Source organism: Periophthalmus magnuspinnatus, chromosome 23 (genome assembly GCF_009829125.3).
Source record: "Periophthalmus magnuspinnatus isolate fPerMag1 chromosome 23, fPerMag1.2.pri, whole genome shotgun sequence".
In the NCBI taxonomy this organism is placed as follows: Eukaryota; Metazoa; Chordata; class Actinopteri; order Gobiiformes; family Gobiidae; genus Periophthalmus; species Periophthalmus magnuspinnatus.
The window spans coordinates 13,631,415-13,647,774 of NC_047148.1; the positions used below are offsets into that span (position 1 = coordinate 13,631,415).

The 16,360-nt window shown below is 36.6% G+C and overlaps 1 protein-coding gene across 8 annotated transcripts in view; it reads left to right on the forward strand.

Annotated features, from left to right (window-relative positions):
* Positions 1–16,360, forward strand: part of dgki (diacylglycerol kinase, iota) — a 36,065-nt gene that overhangs the window by 17,623 nt on the left and 2,082 nt on the right. For 3 of the 8 annotated variants that reach the window (XM_055231606.1, XM_033989551.2, XM_055231605.1), the window contains 32 exons: positions 2,087–2,195; positions 3,677–3,772; positions 5,514–5,588; positions 6,232–6,288; positions 6,367–6,435; positions 6,502–6,570; positions 6,646–6,762; positions 7,423–7,497; positions 7,661–7,756; positions 7,832–7,914; positions 7,997–8,057; positions 8,134–8,247; positions 9,932–10,057; positions 10,180–10,258; positions 10,361–10,416; positions 10,761–10,823; positions 11,075–11,148; positions 11,251–11,362; positions 11,484–11,570; positions 11,661–11,773; positions 12,537–12,599; positions 13,600–13,700; positions 13,786–13,865; positions 14,115–14,159; positions 14,487–14,556; positions 14,806–14,846; positions 14,926–15,050; positions 15,135–15,160; positions 15,587–15,624; positions 15,830–15,950; positions 16,050–16,086; positions 16,189–16,288. In XM_055231606.1, the coding sequence (XP_055087581.1) occupies positions 2,087–2,195; positions 3,677–3,772; positions 5,514–5,588; positions 6,232–6,288; positions 6,367–6,435; positions 6,502–6,570; positions 6,646–6,762; positions 7,423–7,497; positions 7,661–7,756; positions 7,832–7,914; positions 7,997–8,057; positions 8,134–8,247; positions 9,932–10,057; positions 10,180–10,258; positions 10,361–10,416; positions 10,761–10,823; positions 11,075–11,148; positions 11,251–11,362; positions 11,484–11,570; positions 11,661–11,773; positions 12,537–12,599; positions 13,600–13,700; positions 13,786–13,865; positions 14,115–14,159; positions 14,487–14,556; positions 14,806–14,846; positions 14,926–15,050; positions 15,135–15,160; positions 15,587–15,624; positions 15,830–15,950; positions 16,050–16,086; positions 16,189–16,288 (2,578 nt within the window). The remainder of the gene's footprint in view (positions 1–2,086; positions 2,196–3,676; positions 3,773–5,513; positions 5,589–6,231; positions 6,289–6,366; positions 6,436–6,501; positions 6,571–6,645; positions 6,763–7,422; positions 7,498–7,660; positions 7,757–7,831; positions 7,915–7,996; positions 8,058–8,133; positions 8,248–9,931; positions 10,058–10,179; positions 10,259–10,360; positions 10,417–10,760; positions 10,824–11,074; positions 11,149–11,250; positions 11,363–11,483; positions 11,571–11,660; positions 11,774–12,536; positions 12,600–13,599; positions 13,701–13,785; positions 13,866–14,114; positions 14,160–14,486; positions 14,557–14,805; positions 14,847–14,925; positions 15,051–15,134; positions 15,161–15,586; positions 15,625–15,829; positions 15,951–16,049; positions 16,087–16,188; positions 16,289–16,360) is intronic. The other 5 variants (XM_033989552.2, XM_033989553.2, XM_055231607.1 and 2 more) reach the window with 5 other exon arrangements.

The window sequence follows — 16,360 nt, forward strand, 5'->3', positions numbered from 1 at the left end:
AACAACCAGCGACAGGTTGCATTTACATTTTTGTGTAATGATAATGTGATAAATTCAGGTTGAGGGCAGGGGTCTATATAATTCTAGGAGATTTACTGGTCTTGAAAGAAATCCCCTATTAGGATTATTATTTGTTAGGGATTGGGTCCACAAACTTGTTATTTTATTAAACATGTGTCTTAAAGTTCTTTTAACTGATGTCAGTCATGTCTTTGGTGTTGAATGATGGTACCATTTTTTGAAACTATTATAAAAACAGTTTCACTCCTCTGTCAGCATACATAACGACGCATTGGACTTTGTCTCAGCTTTTATTTCACGTGAATAGGCCCAGTAATACAGAGATATTAACCATAAACCAGATCAGCACATCAGCATCATGAGTTAAACACTAAATTCTACCATTAGAATGTTGTGACGTCACATGAATGCAACCTAATAAGTGTCCAGGACTAAAACATGGACTTAGTTTTCTTCTCATTCAATTTACTTATAGAATTTCAAATATAACTATGATACTGTGCTCAGACTTTTTGGACCACATAAATGATGGCTTGTATTTTAGGAGGTTAAGTGTGTGGAACAGTGGTACATCATGAACATTTTTGTTTAGGCCAAATTTTAGGGACGAGCATTAAAGCCTATGATCCTGTGTGCTTTTAGTAGATTAGGACTCACTCAGTAATGATGCTCTGTGACCCCTTTGTCTGAGTGTAATACTGGCATCTGCAGATCTCCTCCTTTTTTTTCAATCTCTAATAATATGATACTCATATGTTGGCCTTTTGGAGACTATTTAAATGACAATACACTGTATATTTCATGTATGTAACAATTAATTAATTATCAATTATACAATTAGTTGAAGTCTATTCTCTATATTTTAGACTAAAAACCTGTCAAAATAAATGTCTTGTCAGAGCAATGTTCAAATTATTAAATATTAAATTCAAAGGTTTTTTTTTTTTAATCTTTTTTTTTTTTTATGTTTTTGTTTTGTTTTGTTTCAGGCACAGTTTTGACTGCAAAATAGTGGTCTCAATAGTATTTTAAAATATTACACTTCTTATAATTTAATCTATTTCTCATAGTGTGCAGTGCTAAAATGTACTTTTATTTAGCCTTTGAAGTGTTTCCATTTAAAGTGCACACTTGCTCACAGGCAGACCGGATTGTCAGACCTCCTCTCTCTACTTGCACTAATGGACTTGCTACGCCACCATGTCCTCAAATGTCACTAGATGGAAATTCTCTCTGAAATTGCCTGCTTAAATTGAATGTAAGTGGCAAAATGATTCAAATCTACATAAACTATATCGATTATGTACTGTAAGAGTGCGTGTGTTGCCCCCTATCCCAGTCTGGGTTATGTCCAGTCACCATACGTCCTTGCATTTATGCTGTTGTCACCCGCACGGTTCTATTTTTATCCCATGAGTTGTGGATGTGTGCGCATGCATGTCACTGCGCGTGTCATCAGATTACGGTGGGTGTGTAAGTGGACTCCTCTTTGTCCTGCCTGATCATTTTAGACACAAGGCCACTGAAACTTTCAACAGGGGTTCAGGTGCTCCACAAGACCTTTTCCACTTACAAATAATTGTGAAATATCATATTATTTTTAAGCACACTCAATATATCATTTTGTTATTTATCAAGTACTGAAAAAGAGTATTTTACTGTTATCTGTTAAACCAAGTGGTAAGTCATTTGATCTTGAGCTTGTGTGTGTAAGTGCATCTGAGGGAAATGTGAAGAGTGCGTGAGGGTGAGCGAGAGTCAGTGAAATCCAGTGAGAGAGTCGGCCGCTGACTCATCTCGTCTCTGTTGCTGATCACCCCAAAGTGCTGCTGGCACCAGCCCTCCAAGCTGTTCCCAGTTCCTGCTCACTAACTTCTAGAGCCTGTTCAAGGTGCTCTCAGAAAATGTAATATTAATTTATTGTCCAAGAGTTGAACATTTGAAATGTGAGTGGTATTGACAGATGATGATTGTAATGTAATAGTAGTGTAATTGTGAAACATGGTTTAGAACTTCATTGGTTGCTTATATGCTCTAATGTATGCCTGTTTTTGGTTGTTTTTAGGAAAGCCATCTCTCGCTCAGGACTTCAGCACCTGGGACCACCCCACCCCTCACTGCCCCCTGCCACCAATGGCCCCAACAAAGAGCTACGCACCAGTGTGGACTGGACGGTTTGTTATTATACTGTGTTGTGTGTTGCTTGTACTAATATAAGCAATTCACACAATGTAATCCACATATGCATGTAAATGAGTTTAAGGTACTTGAGATTTGTAGCAGTTGTCCTAGTTTATGGCTGAGTCACTGACCTAATGACTGAAACAGATTTGTCAGCAGACTGTATAAGCCATATGTTCATGTGGAAATAGAAAGACATTTAAATGAATCTGCTTGGAGCTCTTAGATTATATTTTTGGTGTTTTCACAGTCAGTCATCACTATTTATTCAATTAATCGCTGTTTCCAAAACGAAGAATAACTATGAGCAGCCAACATTACTTTATTGTCAGTAGACTCCAGCTGAAGAGACCATGGTTCTATTTTTGCATAGTAGAAACAAGAATGACTTGGCACTGGAAAGAGGGAGTATCTGATCTAAAGCACCAAACAAAGAGCAAATCTAATTTAGAGCTGAGCTTTGAGTAGGGCTTAATTTAGAAAGTCAGTGTAACAGCTTTTCATTTTTAAACTCTTGGCAAAACTATGTATGTTCAAATAGAGTGTGAGACAATAGGTAGGCCTTAGCCCTTATGTGGCTTTACATAATACATAATCCCTAATTGGCAGATTCTGCTGTACAGATGCATAAATGAATAGTACATAATGGTAATCAGATGGAGTCCCTCAGATGTGACTGCAGGGGCACTTCCACCACGTCACTGCTGGCCTTCAGCTCTCAGCACGGAGCACTAATACACTCATAAAATCATCCCACCTAATCCCTAATGAATATGCATTATAGATATGGTTTGCCCTGAGTCCCATCAATATTTAAGTGCTGAGAAGTAAGGTTTTCTTCGATTTTATGATGTTCCTCTATCCATGTCATTGCAAATCATCATCTGTTTTATAGAATGCAGTGATGCATGTTAATTAGCCTTGCATTTTGTGTCATATTTTATAGTATAATGCTGGAAGTTATAATAATTCCCAGATACCAGGGTAGGGGAACAGCAGTTAATAGCACTAAAAGACAAATAAAAAATAAAATGGTAAAAGAAAAAAATTAACTGAAGGGCAGACTTTTGGGCATGCCATCCTTAATGAGGTTGTTGTTACAGTATTCTTGTTGTAACAAACAGACATCGGCAGAAGATCTTGACTATATGCATGTTGCTTAGGTCTGTATAGTCTTCATGTAGTCCATGAATGTCTGATATGTTAAATTTACATATAACACATCAAGCATGCATTTGTGGGTGTGTGTATTTTTGTTTGAAGGGCTACAGCTCCTCCAGTGTTTTGATTAGCACCGTAGATTATCATATACTGTGAAATTGCCTCCTACTCCATTGACAATTATGTGCTTGACACATGCTCTTGACCACTTTTGCCGTGAGTGCGTATGTGCTTACGGTTCACTTTAATGTAATTGAACTTAATGCATTACAAAGGGGTTGTTCAGGTATTATATCATTATCTTATTGTGCAGGAGAATGCTGTGAATGGGGATCACCTCTGGATGGAGACCAGTTGTTCTGGAGAGATGTGTTATCTTGGAGAGGACACTTGTCTACTCAAGACTGCAGTGAGTATTGTATGCACAGCACATTACAACACTGTACAACACTGAATACAAGATTAAGAAAATTAATAACCATAACAAAGATCTGGTAGTACCGAGTAGTAAAAAAGTATTAAAGAAGACCTATTGTGCTTGTGTCTGCTATATAATTATAATCTTTGTCACCAGTGGATCATTATGTTATAATCTGGACATTTTAAATCGCAATATTTATCACAGATTAAGAAAATAACATTGGAGAATGAAGTAAGTACAGAGCAGTGGGCACATGCCGGTAGCAGTGAAAATGAAAAATGATCGTCAAAATGGCGTCTTGAAACTAAGTGATTAAAGATTGCTCAAACTTGCACAAATCACTCCAAATACAACTTCAGGTGAGTAAATGGTGAGGGGAAACAACTCTAATATGGTTAAAAACTCTGAAAAGTTAATTTTGCATAATAGGTCCGCTTTAACATACGCATACAAATTATTCTTTTAGGTTTTCACCATCTCACTCAAACTTTTGCTCTATAATTGTATGATTGATGACTTAAGTGGGGAACTGCTGTGCTACTCTGTTCAGTTATTTTGACAGATATCACATTGATTTTGCAATACAAGGCACAACTCTTTTCCTATAAATTTTTTACAATGACTCGAAATTCTTCATTCCCTCTATGCTTTACTTCTATGATTAAATATTTTATGCTATAAAGTGTAACTGTTTACATTTTACTATTCTGTTTACATGTTAAGAGCTCAGTGTTGTGACTTGTGAGCAGATATTTTTCTTCATGTTGTTAACTTCGAGTGCTTTGGCCCTGAAAGAGCAGCCTGACTTCCGTAGTAAGTTTGCTGCTAGTTTCTAGTTTGAAGATTAAAACCTGTTACGTAAGAGTCATGTGGTTCTAGAGAATCAATGTTTGGGTTTTCTTAATCCTATTGTTATTTGTTATAGTTTTTGACCAATATAAAAGCCCTATTGACCTGTACCCGATTTTTTCCCATGTATTTGAGCAAAATTTGTCTTGCCCCAGTACAGATATATTGTATGAGCAACTCTTGAAGTCAAAATAAGTCAGCTGCATTCTGTCTACATCTAATTACAAACCACTTTATTGTCCAAGAATCAGGAAGTGTGCGTTAGCATGCAGGTTGTTGTTAGCTGTACTGTCACAGCAAAACTCAAATTTTTAGGACTGTAAAAATCAGTTACAGAACCTTTACATTGACTTATTTGAGTTAATTTGATTATAGGCCTACTAATTCATGTGTATTTATCTGATCTTTACCATCAAGAAACACAATACAATCGGTTGTACATGTACGGTTTTCACTCTGGAGGTCATTCATCTCTGAAATTAATTAGTCTTTATACAAATAAACTTTAGACTTTGCATTTTGCATGTGCTTGAATCTGTCTACTGCTTTCACAAGCACCAAAGAAACCTCTGTAATTACTGATGGTGGTAGCATTAAGGTCCATATCAGTGATTTGTCGTACTGCCATTTACAGGGTTTAAAGTTCAGTCTATCAGGACAAAAGCGACTGTGATGTTGCATTTAGTAGATGACAAATAACATTTATTTCATAATTATGAGTCATGACTAAAGGAAAAAAAAAAACATAAATGTCAAGGTCTCCATAAAAGGCTGTTTTGTCTGGAGGAAGTATGAGCTAGCCCTGTATTTGTGCTCTTGTTTATTGTGTTGTCGACTGTACCTCACCTCCTCTGTGCTGCTTGTCCGTTTTTCCTTTAAGAAGTCGGCCCCCAGAAGGAAATGTGCTGCCTGTAAGATTGTTGTCCACACCGGCTGTATAGAGCAGCTCGAAAAGGTACGAAACATGAACATAGTTAATCCATAATTCCTCCCTTTGTGAAACTGCCACATTGTTGTTCTTCAGCTGACTTTAATGTGTATGCCTACAGTTGTTTTTATTGAGTTATTTGTGGAAAATAGATTTCCTGACAAAGTTTGTGATTCAGTTCTCTTGTAACAAAATTAGGCCCAAGAACAAAGGTTGACGAGATAATAGTTGCCCTCTGAAATGTTTTCCTAAAATAAATGTCTGACTGAACCATAGGAGGCAATTGTACAAGGGCCAATGAGTGACTTGCTAAATGAAGTATTTCATTTTTCACCACCACATGCAATACAGAGAAAACTTTTATAATAAAAGCTTCAAACATCAGTGGTCCCTCTAAAACTGGATTTTTACTATCAAAAATACTGCAAAATGTTTCAAACACTATCCTCTTTTTGACAGAGCAAAAATGACTTTAAAAAACGTGCATGTGGACTAGTGCAAAATGCAGTCAGTTATTTCAACATGAACAGTTTTTTACTCCGTCAATGATACTGAGTCCCTATTTGACATTTCTTGATATCTATTGTTATTGCCAAACCCCCTATGCACCTCACAGTTCTTTTTTTTATTCCAAATCACGAAACACCTTATGAAATCTTTCTTTTCATAGATCAATTTTCGATGTAAGCCAACATTCAGAGAGGGAAGTTCACGGTGCATCAGAGATGTAAGTTACGTCACCACTGTTTTCCACAGCGTCACATAGTTATTTTGTGCAAAATGTGTTTGTTATTTTTTCTGACAGCAGAACGTGCTCAGACATCACTGGGTTCATAGACGGAGACAAGAGGGAAAGTGTAAACAGTGTGGAAAGGTAACCACTGAACTCATCACATCTCTGCCTGTAACAGTGTGCTCACTGTTTTGTCTTGGTTTACAGAGTTTTCAACAAAAATTCTTTCATAGTAAAGAAATCATTGCCATCAGCTGTTCATGGTGTAAACAAGCTGTAAGTGTTGTTATTTTATTTTATACTATACTCTGGATACTTTTTTGTTTCTAATAAAATTGTGTGTTTTTGCAGTTCCACAACAAGGTAACATGTTTTATGCTGCACCAGATAGAGGAGCCATGTTCACTAGGGGCCCATGCTGGAGTCATAGTACCACCATCGTGGATTATCAAAGTCAGAAAACCACAGGTATGCACACACTATTGTACTGCATTATTTAGGCTTAGGGTTAGATCATAGTTTAAATCATTTTAAAGCATAGCTGTAATTTCTGAGCATATACACTGTGAAGTGCAGAAGGTCAATTGAGGCTGCAGCAGCGCAGTAGCTCCTGGTTTGAAAGATGAGTGCAAGAAATTTGAATGCTGAAAAAAGAATGAAAGATTGGTAAAGGTGTATGGTGTTTAAAAAACATAAAGGAGTACTTCCTGGATTACCATCTAATGACATTAGGAGGAGAACTGAGGTTTTTGAGTTCTGGTGGGGAAGACAGACTAAATAATAATAATGATGTGGAAACAGCACTGACATTTTTACAGTTCATGGAAGTCTTTTTAGCAAAATATACAGGAGGTCCTTTAAAGGGCTGTTCCACCACATAAGGATGTTGACATTAAGTGACAGGAATGTCTGTACAACATCTAAATAAGATAAGAGTAGCCTAGATGCACAAGTTCATATATAATACAATTTGACACATAGTTTTGTTCTGGGCAAATCTATACACAGAGACATAGAGACACCCGGAGTCACATCACATGCTTCATTGCACTTTTAATTAGCGTCACAAGGGACATGGCGACACTCAACTCAAAACTGCGTGTTTGTGTGGTGGTGTGTGTCTCCTAGAGCTCACTTAAGAACTCTGCCAGAAGGAAAAAACGCACATCTTTTAAACGAAGGACAAGCAAGAAGGGACTGGATGTAAGTAACACTATTTAAAGCACACATGCACACAGTTAAAACTTTACAATTACTGTACCTGGCATGTAATGAATGTATAATAAATGAAACATACTGTATCTGGTGTAAGTCCAAGTTAATCAAATTATGTAAGTACTAAACTAATTATAATTTCATCTTATAGGAATCAAAATGGCGGCCATTTATATTGAAGCCTCTTCCTTCTCCTCTTATGAAACCTATTTTAGTTTTTGTCAATCCCAAAAGTGGTGGAAACCAGGTTGGTGACTATTTATTTTCAATACTAAAAATGTGGCTGTTATTTTAATATTAAAAAAAAAAATCACTTTTAAAGGGTGCCAAGGTTTTGCAGATGTTTATGTGGATCTTAAATCCTCGACAAGTTTTTGACCTGTCACAAGGAGGGCTACGAGAGGCGTGAGTACTTTTTTTCTTTAAGGGGTGTAGTTAATCAGTCTTATTTATGGATTACTAATTTATGATATGTTTTGATTTCCAGGTTAGAGTTGTATAGAAAAGTGCCAAATCTTAGGATTCTTGCCTGTGGAGGTGATGGAACTGTAAGTAAACATGCATTTGTACTTGTTTGTAGTTGTAGTAGTATTCATCAAGATTGAAATATAAAAATATCCATAGGTGGGGTGGATCCTGTCTGCTCTAGATGAGTTACAGATGAACCCACAACCTCCTGTCGCAGTTCTTCCTCTGGGAACAGGAAATGACCTCGCCAGGACACTCAACTGGGGTGGAGTAAGTTTCGTGGTTCCCTTTTTGGCACAATTTGCAAAAAGGATGCATTTACACATTAGAAAAAAAAACTCTCTGCAAATAACAAAGCTTAATTTAGATTGTAAACTGAAAAAACACTTAATTGTTTTTGTTTCTATTTTTAATAGTGTCATCTACTATGAATATTTTTTATTGGGAAAGCCAATGTGCTACAGTGTCTCTGGGTGTCAATGAGGAACTCCACATCCACATTCCAGGAAGTCTATAGTGACTGTCTTCCTGTGTATCTCATACTTTATATTTTGACATGTAGGAGTCTTCACAGACATCCTCCCTGTGTGATGTTGTAGTACATACATATTTAATGTGTTTTTAAACATAAATTGCAGAAATAGGCTGGTAAAATTGGGCATGTTGAGGCAAAATGGTTGTGTAATTTTGAGGTCTATATAGAATAAAATCCCAACGTTGATTAAGGCTTTCATTGCTTTGTTGCCTGTAAAATGAAATACTGCTGTGCCAAAAAACGCATCCATTGACACACACACTTATTGCATAACCACTGCATAAAAGTCTTTTCATCTACCTCTATCATTCTTCCATTAGGCTTTTCTTTACTTCATTTATGTAAGGTTTGAGTTATTATTCAGGGGCAGTGACTTTCAGGCACAAATGGATGTACAATTATTGTTACATTTACAAAGTTCAACAACACAGTTTGCCATATCAGTGGAAATATCTTCGCAACTAACTGGTTCAGAAAAAGTTTAAGCCAAATTTGAAGGATTTTAAGGATATATATATATCCTATATATTGTTACCATGTAGATAATCGAGTTTAATGCCATACTGTAGCATATTTGTAGTGTGTCCAATACGAGCAAGTGGTGGTGGGAAACAGCAGAAAAGTTACAAAATCCAGACATACAGAGATGTGCTTTGAACAAGGTGACAGAGAAAGAAAAAATTTGATCTTCATGAATCAGCTGTGTATGCCTTTTGCAATCAGAGCAATTATCATGTCCTTTCCGGTCTTTCTGTCTTTAGATTTGGAGTTGTACTTTTTTCCTTTCTTCTTTTGTTTAATTTCTCGAACACAGAGTTACTTAGCGCTGCATTTCCCCGCCTCTGGAACTGTGAGCATTTGTGTGAGTGTGAATGTCTCTGTGAGTCTCAGAAGAGGCCCTGCTGATGAGTGCTACTATCATCAGATTGTCGTCAGTCACATACAAGTGTAGTCTGCAGTGCCTTGATTATCCAACCCTGTGTAGTAGGAAAACAAGAAAGAAATATCACATGTTAATATGATAAAGAACCTCAGTGTTTCCCACAGGTTTTTAACAAGGCACACAAGACACAGGCAGTCCTTATTTTCAAATACAATTTTGGGAGTAAATATATCACTTGCCTCTAACAACCAAAAAATAGTAATTAAAAATGAAATACAGTTATGTCCATATATTCATGATAATACAGCAAAAAGTATTATTTTAATAGGAATTTATTGCTCAACTTGTTTTAGACTATGGGGCAAAAAATTTGAATCATTGGGCCCACCATAGTCTCCACTATTAATGGTAAACACTGGAACCTAGAAGGATAACAACATTGACAAAGGAGAATATTTCAACAGTTAAAAGAGGCCCTAAAAATGTTTTTTTGACAACTTATGGGATTTGATTTTTGCATATTCTTAATTGTTCAGGGGTACACAGACGAGCCTGTTTCCAAAGTTCTTGGTCACGTGGAGGATGGTTCAGTGGTGCAGCTGGACAGATGGAACCTTCTTGTGGAGAAAAGCTCTGCACAGCAAGAGGAGGGAAGTCAGAAGGTGAGTTAGTGTTAGACCACTCTAGTAATATATGCTGTATTATGCTGTGCTATGTTGTCTGTGAAAATATTTTCTCTCTTATGGTTGGAATCTGTACCTATTTTTGTGTCCTTTTTGGACAGCTGCCTCTCAATGTTTTTAACAACTACTTCAGTTTGGGGTTTGATGCCCATGTCACGCTTGAGTTTCATGAGTCCAGAGGTGAATATTTTAAGCAAATTAATTTAATATTACATTGCAGAAATAACAGGTATCAGGCAAAGTTTTTAATACATTTGGTTTGTCATGTTTGTCATGTTTCAGAGGCCAATCCAGAAAAGTTTAACAGTCGCTTCCGCAACAAAATGTTCTATGCAGGAGTAAGTATTTCCCTTAAGCCGTTTCTTTCCTTTTACAATATTTAGGTTGTTACCCATCTTGAACTGAACAAACATACATGCTACTAAATTTAAACTGCAAATAGTGTTAAAGAAAGCAGAAAGTAGAAGGCTTGAAGGCATGCACATATAAGGTTTTGTTATGCCTGACATAAAATTGTTTACACACCATAAGAGATTTTTTACATTTGAAGTGCTCAGACATATAGACTGTACATTTGCAGCTGAAGTGCTTATTTTTCTGAGATTTTGAATGATGGTTTTATTTGATTTGGGTGTTTTTCAATATTTATTTTTTGTAATTTTTGTTTATGTTTGTTCTGCAGGCTGCGTTTTCAGATTTTCTCCAGAGAAGCTCCAGGGACCTGGCCAAGCACGTCAGAGTAGTGGTAAGTGTTAACACGCTGTTTATCTGTCAGTATCGTTTTTCATGTTGACAGGCCTGAGTAGCGAGCTGGCCCGGTATTTAAGATGCTACATGCGACTACAACACCAGAGGCATTGTTTCCCTTAATTGAAGAAAGCAAAAAACACACACTTTTGCTGTCTTATTTGTAATTGTAAATTGTAATTGACTGTGACTGTATCTATCTGCTGACAAAAGTTTGATCTTATTCATTGTATTTCCTGTTCGTTTCAGTGTGATGGCACAGATTTGACTCCAAAGATTCAAGAGCTGAAATTCCAGTGCATTGTGTTTCTAAACATTCCAAGGTAAGATCCACATGTCGGGTTTGCTGTTTAGTGTTAATAAAATGTCGTATATTGTTATATGTTCTGTATCTTGATTTTTTGTTGTTGCCTTCTCAATATTAGGTACTGTGCTGGGACTATGCCCTGGGGAAACACGGGTGATCATCGGGACTTTGAACCTCAGCGACATGATGATGGCTGTATTGAAGTCATTGGTTTCACCATGGCCTCTCTGGTAAAAAAATAAAAATAAATAAATAAATAAAACTGATTTATATGTACCAGTGACTTAGAAAAGCAAAAAAACTACAAAAAAAACATTAAGTTATTCTCAACAAAATATTTTTGTCCACAAGGCGGCGCTACAGGTTGGTGGACATGGAGAGAGACTTCACCAGTGCAGAGAGGTTGTCTTAACTACCTACAAAACTGTTCCTGTTCAGGTATGTTTTATTACAAGAGTAGTACTGTGATCCAATATGTAAAATAACACCATTCATTCAACTATGAAATTTATCTGCCTGTGCATCTAGGTGGACGGCGAGCCATGCCGACTGGCACCATCGACTCTGCGTATCTCTCTCCGTAATCAGGCCAACATGGTGCAGAAGAGCAAGAGGCGCACCTCAGTGCCACTACTGAACGAGTGAGTCACAGGCGATTACATGCTCTCGCAGGGACTGAGAAAATAGACAGGAGCTGGTAAAGCCCAGGCCACACTCATGACTCATACAATCTGTTTAGCGGCAGATGACATTCAGCCCTCTCCATATCCTACATCTGCCTTCCAACCGCAATCAATGCACGGATATTGATCTAATCAAATGAATGAAAACAAAAGAATATCTGCAACATGACATGTAATATATATCTTGAGGTCTGTGGTTTAAAGTGACTTAAGCGAGGAGAGATGAAGTAGATGAGTGTAGCTCTAGACCCCTTCTCATATGTGTGGCTACTAACAGCCGTCTTCCCCATATCTGTGCTGTAGCATTAATTCTTTGTGTGTATCTTTTGTGTATTGTCCAGCAGCCACAAAACCTTTGTCTGCATGTGAGAACAACTAAAGAGAGAATTAATACTTGCTGTAGCTTCAGCCTTTGCTTGTACAGCTATGCTATGCTACTGTGCTATCAGTGTGTGTCAACTTACCTCTGGGCTTTTCTCCTTCTGTCCCCTCTTCTGTTTTCTTCTCTCTCTCTGGATTATTTATTGTTTTTTAAATCCTTTACCTTGATATCTTTGCTTTTTTATTTTTTTTTCCTGTTTTATGTTGTCCTCATGTTTTATTTGTTTAATTTTCTTTGTCATTTCTCCTTTTTATATTCATCCTTCTTTCTTCCTCTCCTGTTTCTGCTGTATCTCTGCCTCTCTCTTTCTCTTGTGTGTAAATGTGTGTGCGGCTGTAGTATTCAGAAGGTGTGTGCAGCTGATCTGCGCCGCCTCTCTGCTCCCCCCGACTCCTTCTCTGTGTAAGTACCTTAGCCCCCTGTCTGTGCCTGTCCTTGTGTCTTTATTTGACATGACTGACAGGGTTCATATCTTCATTATCCATGTTAAGGACAGACTACTTTAGTACAGAAATAGTAATAAATTAAACACCTGAGACTAGACTATAGCAAAGTGCACTATGTAACCTTTCTGATAGGGATGGTCCACCATCTGTTGGTCTCCATGGAGATGTTTTTACTTTGACTGGAGTGTTCCACAGCATAAGATTTTTGTATTATTATTATTATTATTGTTTTATTAGATTGCAGGTCACAGGTTTGTATAGCTTAGAAATACCTGAAAAATACGCATTTATGCCCAGTATCGCAGGATCGCCTCTTCATAGCCTCTTCACTCTGACCTGTAGCTTGATCCGGTGGTGTCACCTACTTGTCTTTAAGAGATAGATACATTTAATGCCATACTGTGGATCATTCCAAGCAAATCAGTAACATCTCTATGATGAGTGGGTGAAGGACTGCCCATACGAAAAGTTACACAGTGACTTAAATGTCTCTGCCATGACTTTTAAAATGTAGTTTAGTTAGATGTGTAACTCACCAGATGTAAACAATTTGTGTTGGCAGTACCCATTGTTCTTCTGTCTATGTTTTTATTTCACCAATATACTTTATAAATAAATAAATATAAATATAAATATATATATATATATATATATATATATATATATATATATATATATATATATATATATATATATATATATATTTATATATATATTTTAATTACTAACTTAATTTAAACTAACTAAACTACTACTAACTAAATTACTATCTTAATTACTAAAGATTTATCTTGATGCCAACCTAAATCCTTTTTTCAGTTCTCATCTATTCCAATGAGAGTAGTAATTTTACCAGTGACTTGTTTTGTACGTGTCACTATTCATGTTGACAATATGGCGTTTGTCTGAATGGTGCTTAATTGTGTGTTTGTGTATGTCCATGTACATGTCTGTAGTCAGCATGCTGTCCCTGATCGCCTGCGCCTGAGAGTGAATCGAATCAGCCTCCTGGAGTATGATCGACTTCAATACGACAAAGAAAGGCTACGAGACATCTGTAAGGCTCTGTTATACGGAACAAATCCAGCATCTTGTATTTCTGTGCTAATTGATTATAAATTAATGTGTGTAATTTCCTTCAGCTATCCCAGTTGGCATTGTGGTGGTGAGAGGGGACTGTGACCTGGAGACATGCAGGCTTTACATCGACAGATTGCAAGAGGCAAGTTTTGTTTTCATGTCAACTGCATCTTCCTCCTTTTCCACACTTTCTCTACCATTTTTAAGCCAGTGTCCCTTTTATAACTCTTGGCTGTTCATGAGTGGATTAAGCAATGCACCACTAGAGAGCTTTTTATAGCCATGTGTCTCATTTCGGAAATGTCCACTAACCAGGTTAACATCTGTGCAAGTTTGTGATCTAAATGCGCCGTCTGTCTGTTAACCTTGAAACCTGTTTGCTGTGCTTTAGGACTTGCACCAGGCGCCACCTACTGGCAACAGAGTGCACTATCAGGTATAATTACTGCACTTTGATATGAACTGTTGTAGAGATAGCATTTACAAAATGATTTTTTTGGACACGGATTAAGTACATACTAGTTTATCTGGCAAATAACACATGTATATCAGTCCAGGTAAAATTATTATTTTATATAATAAGTAATGTCATACTTACTTCCTCTTGTCGAGTCTGTCTTTGTCTTGTTATTCCCTGTGGCTAACAAACATCTAAAACTGTGCTTTGTTTCCTATTTTTTTTCATAACTTCCTTCTTCTATTGTCATTGAAGCTCATTAATAGAAAAAACTAAACAATTTCTTAGCAAAATTGTGATTTGCAGGATGAGAGTCGAGGACTTCCCAGAACCAGTTCAACCAGTAGACTTTCTCCTAACTGGAGTTTCTTAGATTGTGAGTGATGCTATCTTATTTATGTGCATTTCCCTTACCAATTAATTTAACAACATGTATACATCTTTTTAATGTATCTGCACATTGTCCTTCAAATAAATAAATAAGTAAATAAATTAAATAAATTCATTTCATTTTGTTATATAAAGTTATTAACGTTTTTTCACAATCACCACCACATTTTCCCCATCAGTGCATAATCACAAGTCGAGTTAACAGTACTTAATACGGTTTACTTTGTATTTGCAGCTACATCAGCAGATCGCTTCTACCGCATTGACAAAGCTCAGGTAATGCTTGTAATAAAATGCACAACATTCATTTCAAACACATTTTTTTATATGTGCCATTTTGCTACCTGGTTTGCAGGAGCATCTTCACTTTGTAACTGAAATTTGTCAGGACGAGGTGTTTATTTTAGACCATGAGGGGCCCATCTTGAATCAGGGGTCATCCACGGGAATGCCTGATCTTGTGGTGGAGCCTATAGTTGGGTGGGTCAAAAAACACATTACTGCATTCTTACTAATTATATAATCTAATATTATCTGTCGTTTTAAATTGAATTCTCTTTTCAGATCTTCTTTGTCTCCAGAGGAGCAAGGTAACACAACACAAACAGAACTACACAACCTTATAGTTTCATTTTACGGTCATAGTGTCTGCTGTCGTAAATGGAAATGAACCTGACATGTCTCAACAAGTTTTTATACTTTTTGGTTTTAGTTTCATTTTTATTACAATGGTGTTTTACCTTTTACCTACAATAATAATCTTTATCTATGGAATAAAGGTTGATGATTAATGTTTAATTCCTTATTGAACACCCAGAGGCTTAATAAAGTGGATTTATAATGTTATTTTTTACAACAATCTTTTCAGGTGTAATTCTATCTTTCTCAGCTGTGGTAATGACTAAACATATGACTAGACTTGTCACACGGTTATGAGTGTTGTGGTTGTATTCATGTTTTGGGTTTTTTGGCTGGTTTGAATAATCCCAGGTCTATTTCTTTTTCTTTCATTTCAGCATTATTCACAGCTGCCAGTTCTGGGGATCTTTCTATGGTAATTGCAAGAACTTTTACAACTGACATAATGAAGTACAATGTACTACATAGAAATATATTTTTTTTATTTATTTATTTAGTTATGCTATACTGTAGACTGCATCTCTCATATAGTACAGTTCTGTCATTATTATATATGTAGTAATATAACATATAATATATAAAATAATGTATGAAATGTAGTTGTATCTGATCATTTTCAGATGATGGAGTGTGTGCGTAACGGTGTGAGCTTGTTGGTCAGAAACTCCGGAGGCTGTTCAGCGTTGCACATTGCAGCCCAGAATGGACACACGGAACTAGTTACCTTCATTCTACAACAAGGTGAGCATATTTGTATAATATCTGGCAAACAAAATTACTAAATTAAATGAGTATTCTCTTTAATTTACTGCTTACGTTTGATATATTTTTTATCTTTAGGATCTAAAGTGCTTCTGAATTTAACAGACAGAGAGAGGTAAGACAGGAGAAACCTGACCCTATACAATGCCTCACAGATTTTTGAGATTTTGGTAGTTTTTTTAATCTTGTCATCTTGATATGTGTTCTATGGAAGCAGAGGGGACACTGCCTTGCACAAAGCAGCCTTAGGAAAACAGCATGCAGTGTGTCGATTACTGGTAGAGGCCGGTGCTTCACTTGAGAAAACCAACTTCCAGGTAAACTTCCAGCACAGTGAATTCCATAGAAGTAGAACTCCAGTCACCATTGAACCTGAGATATCATTACAT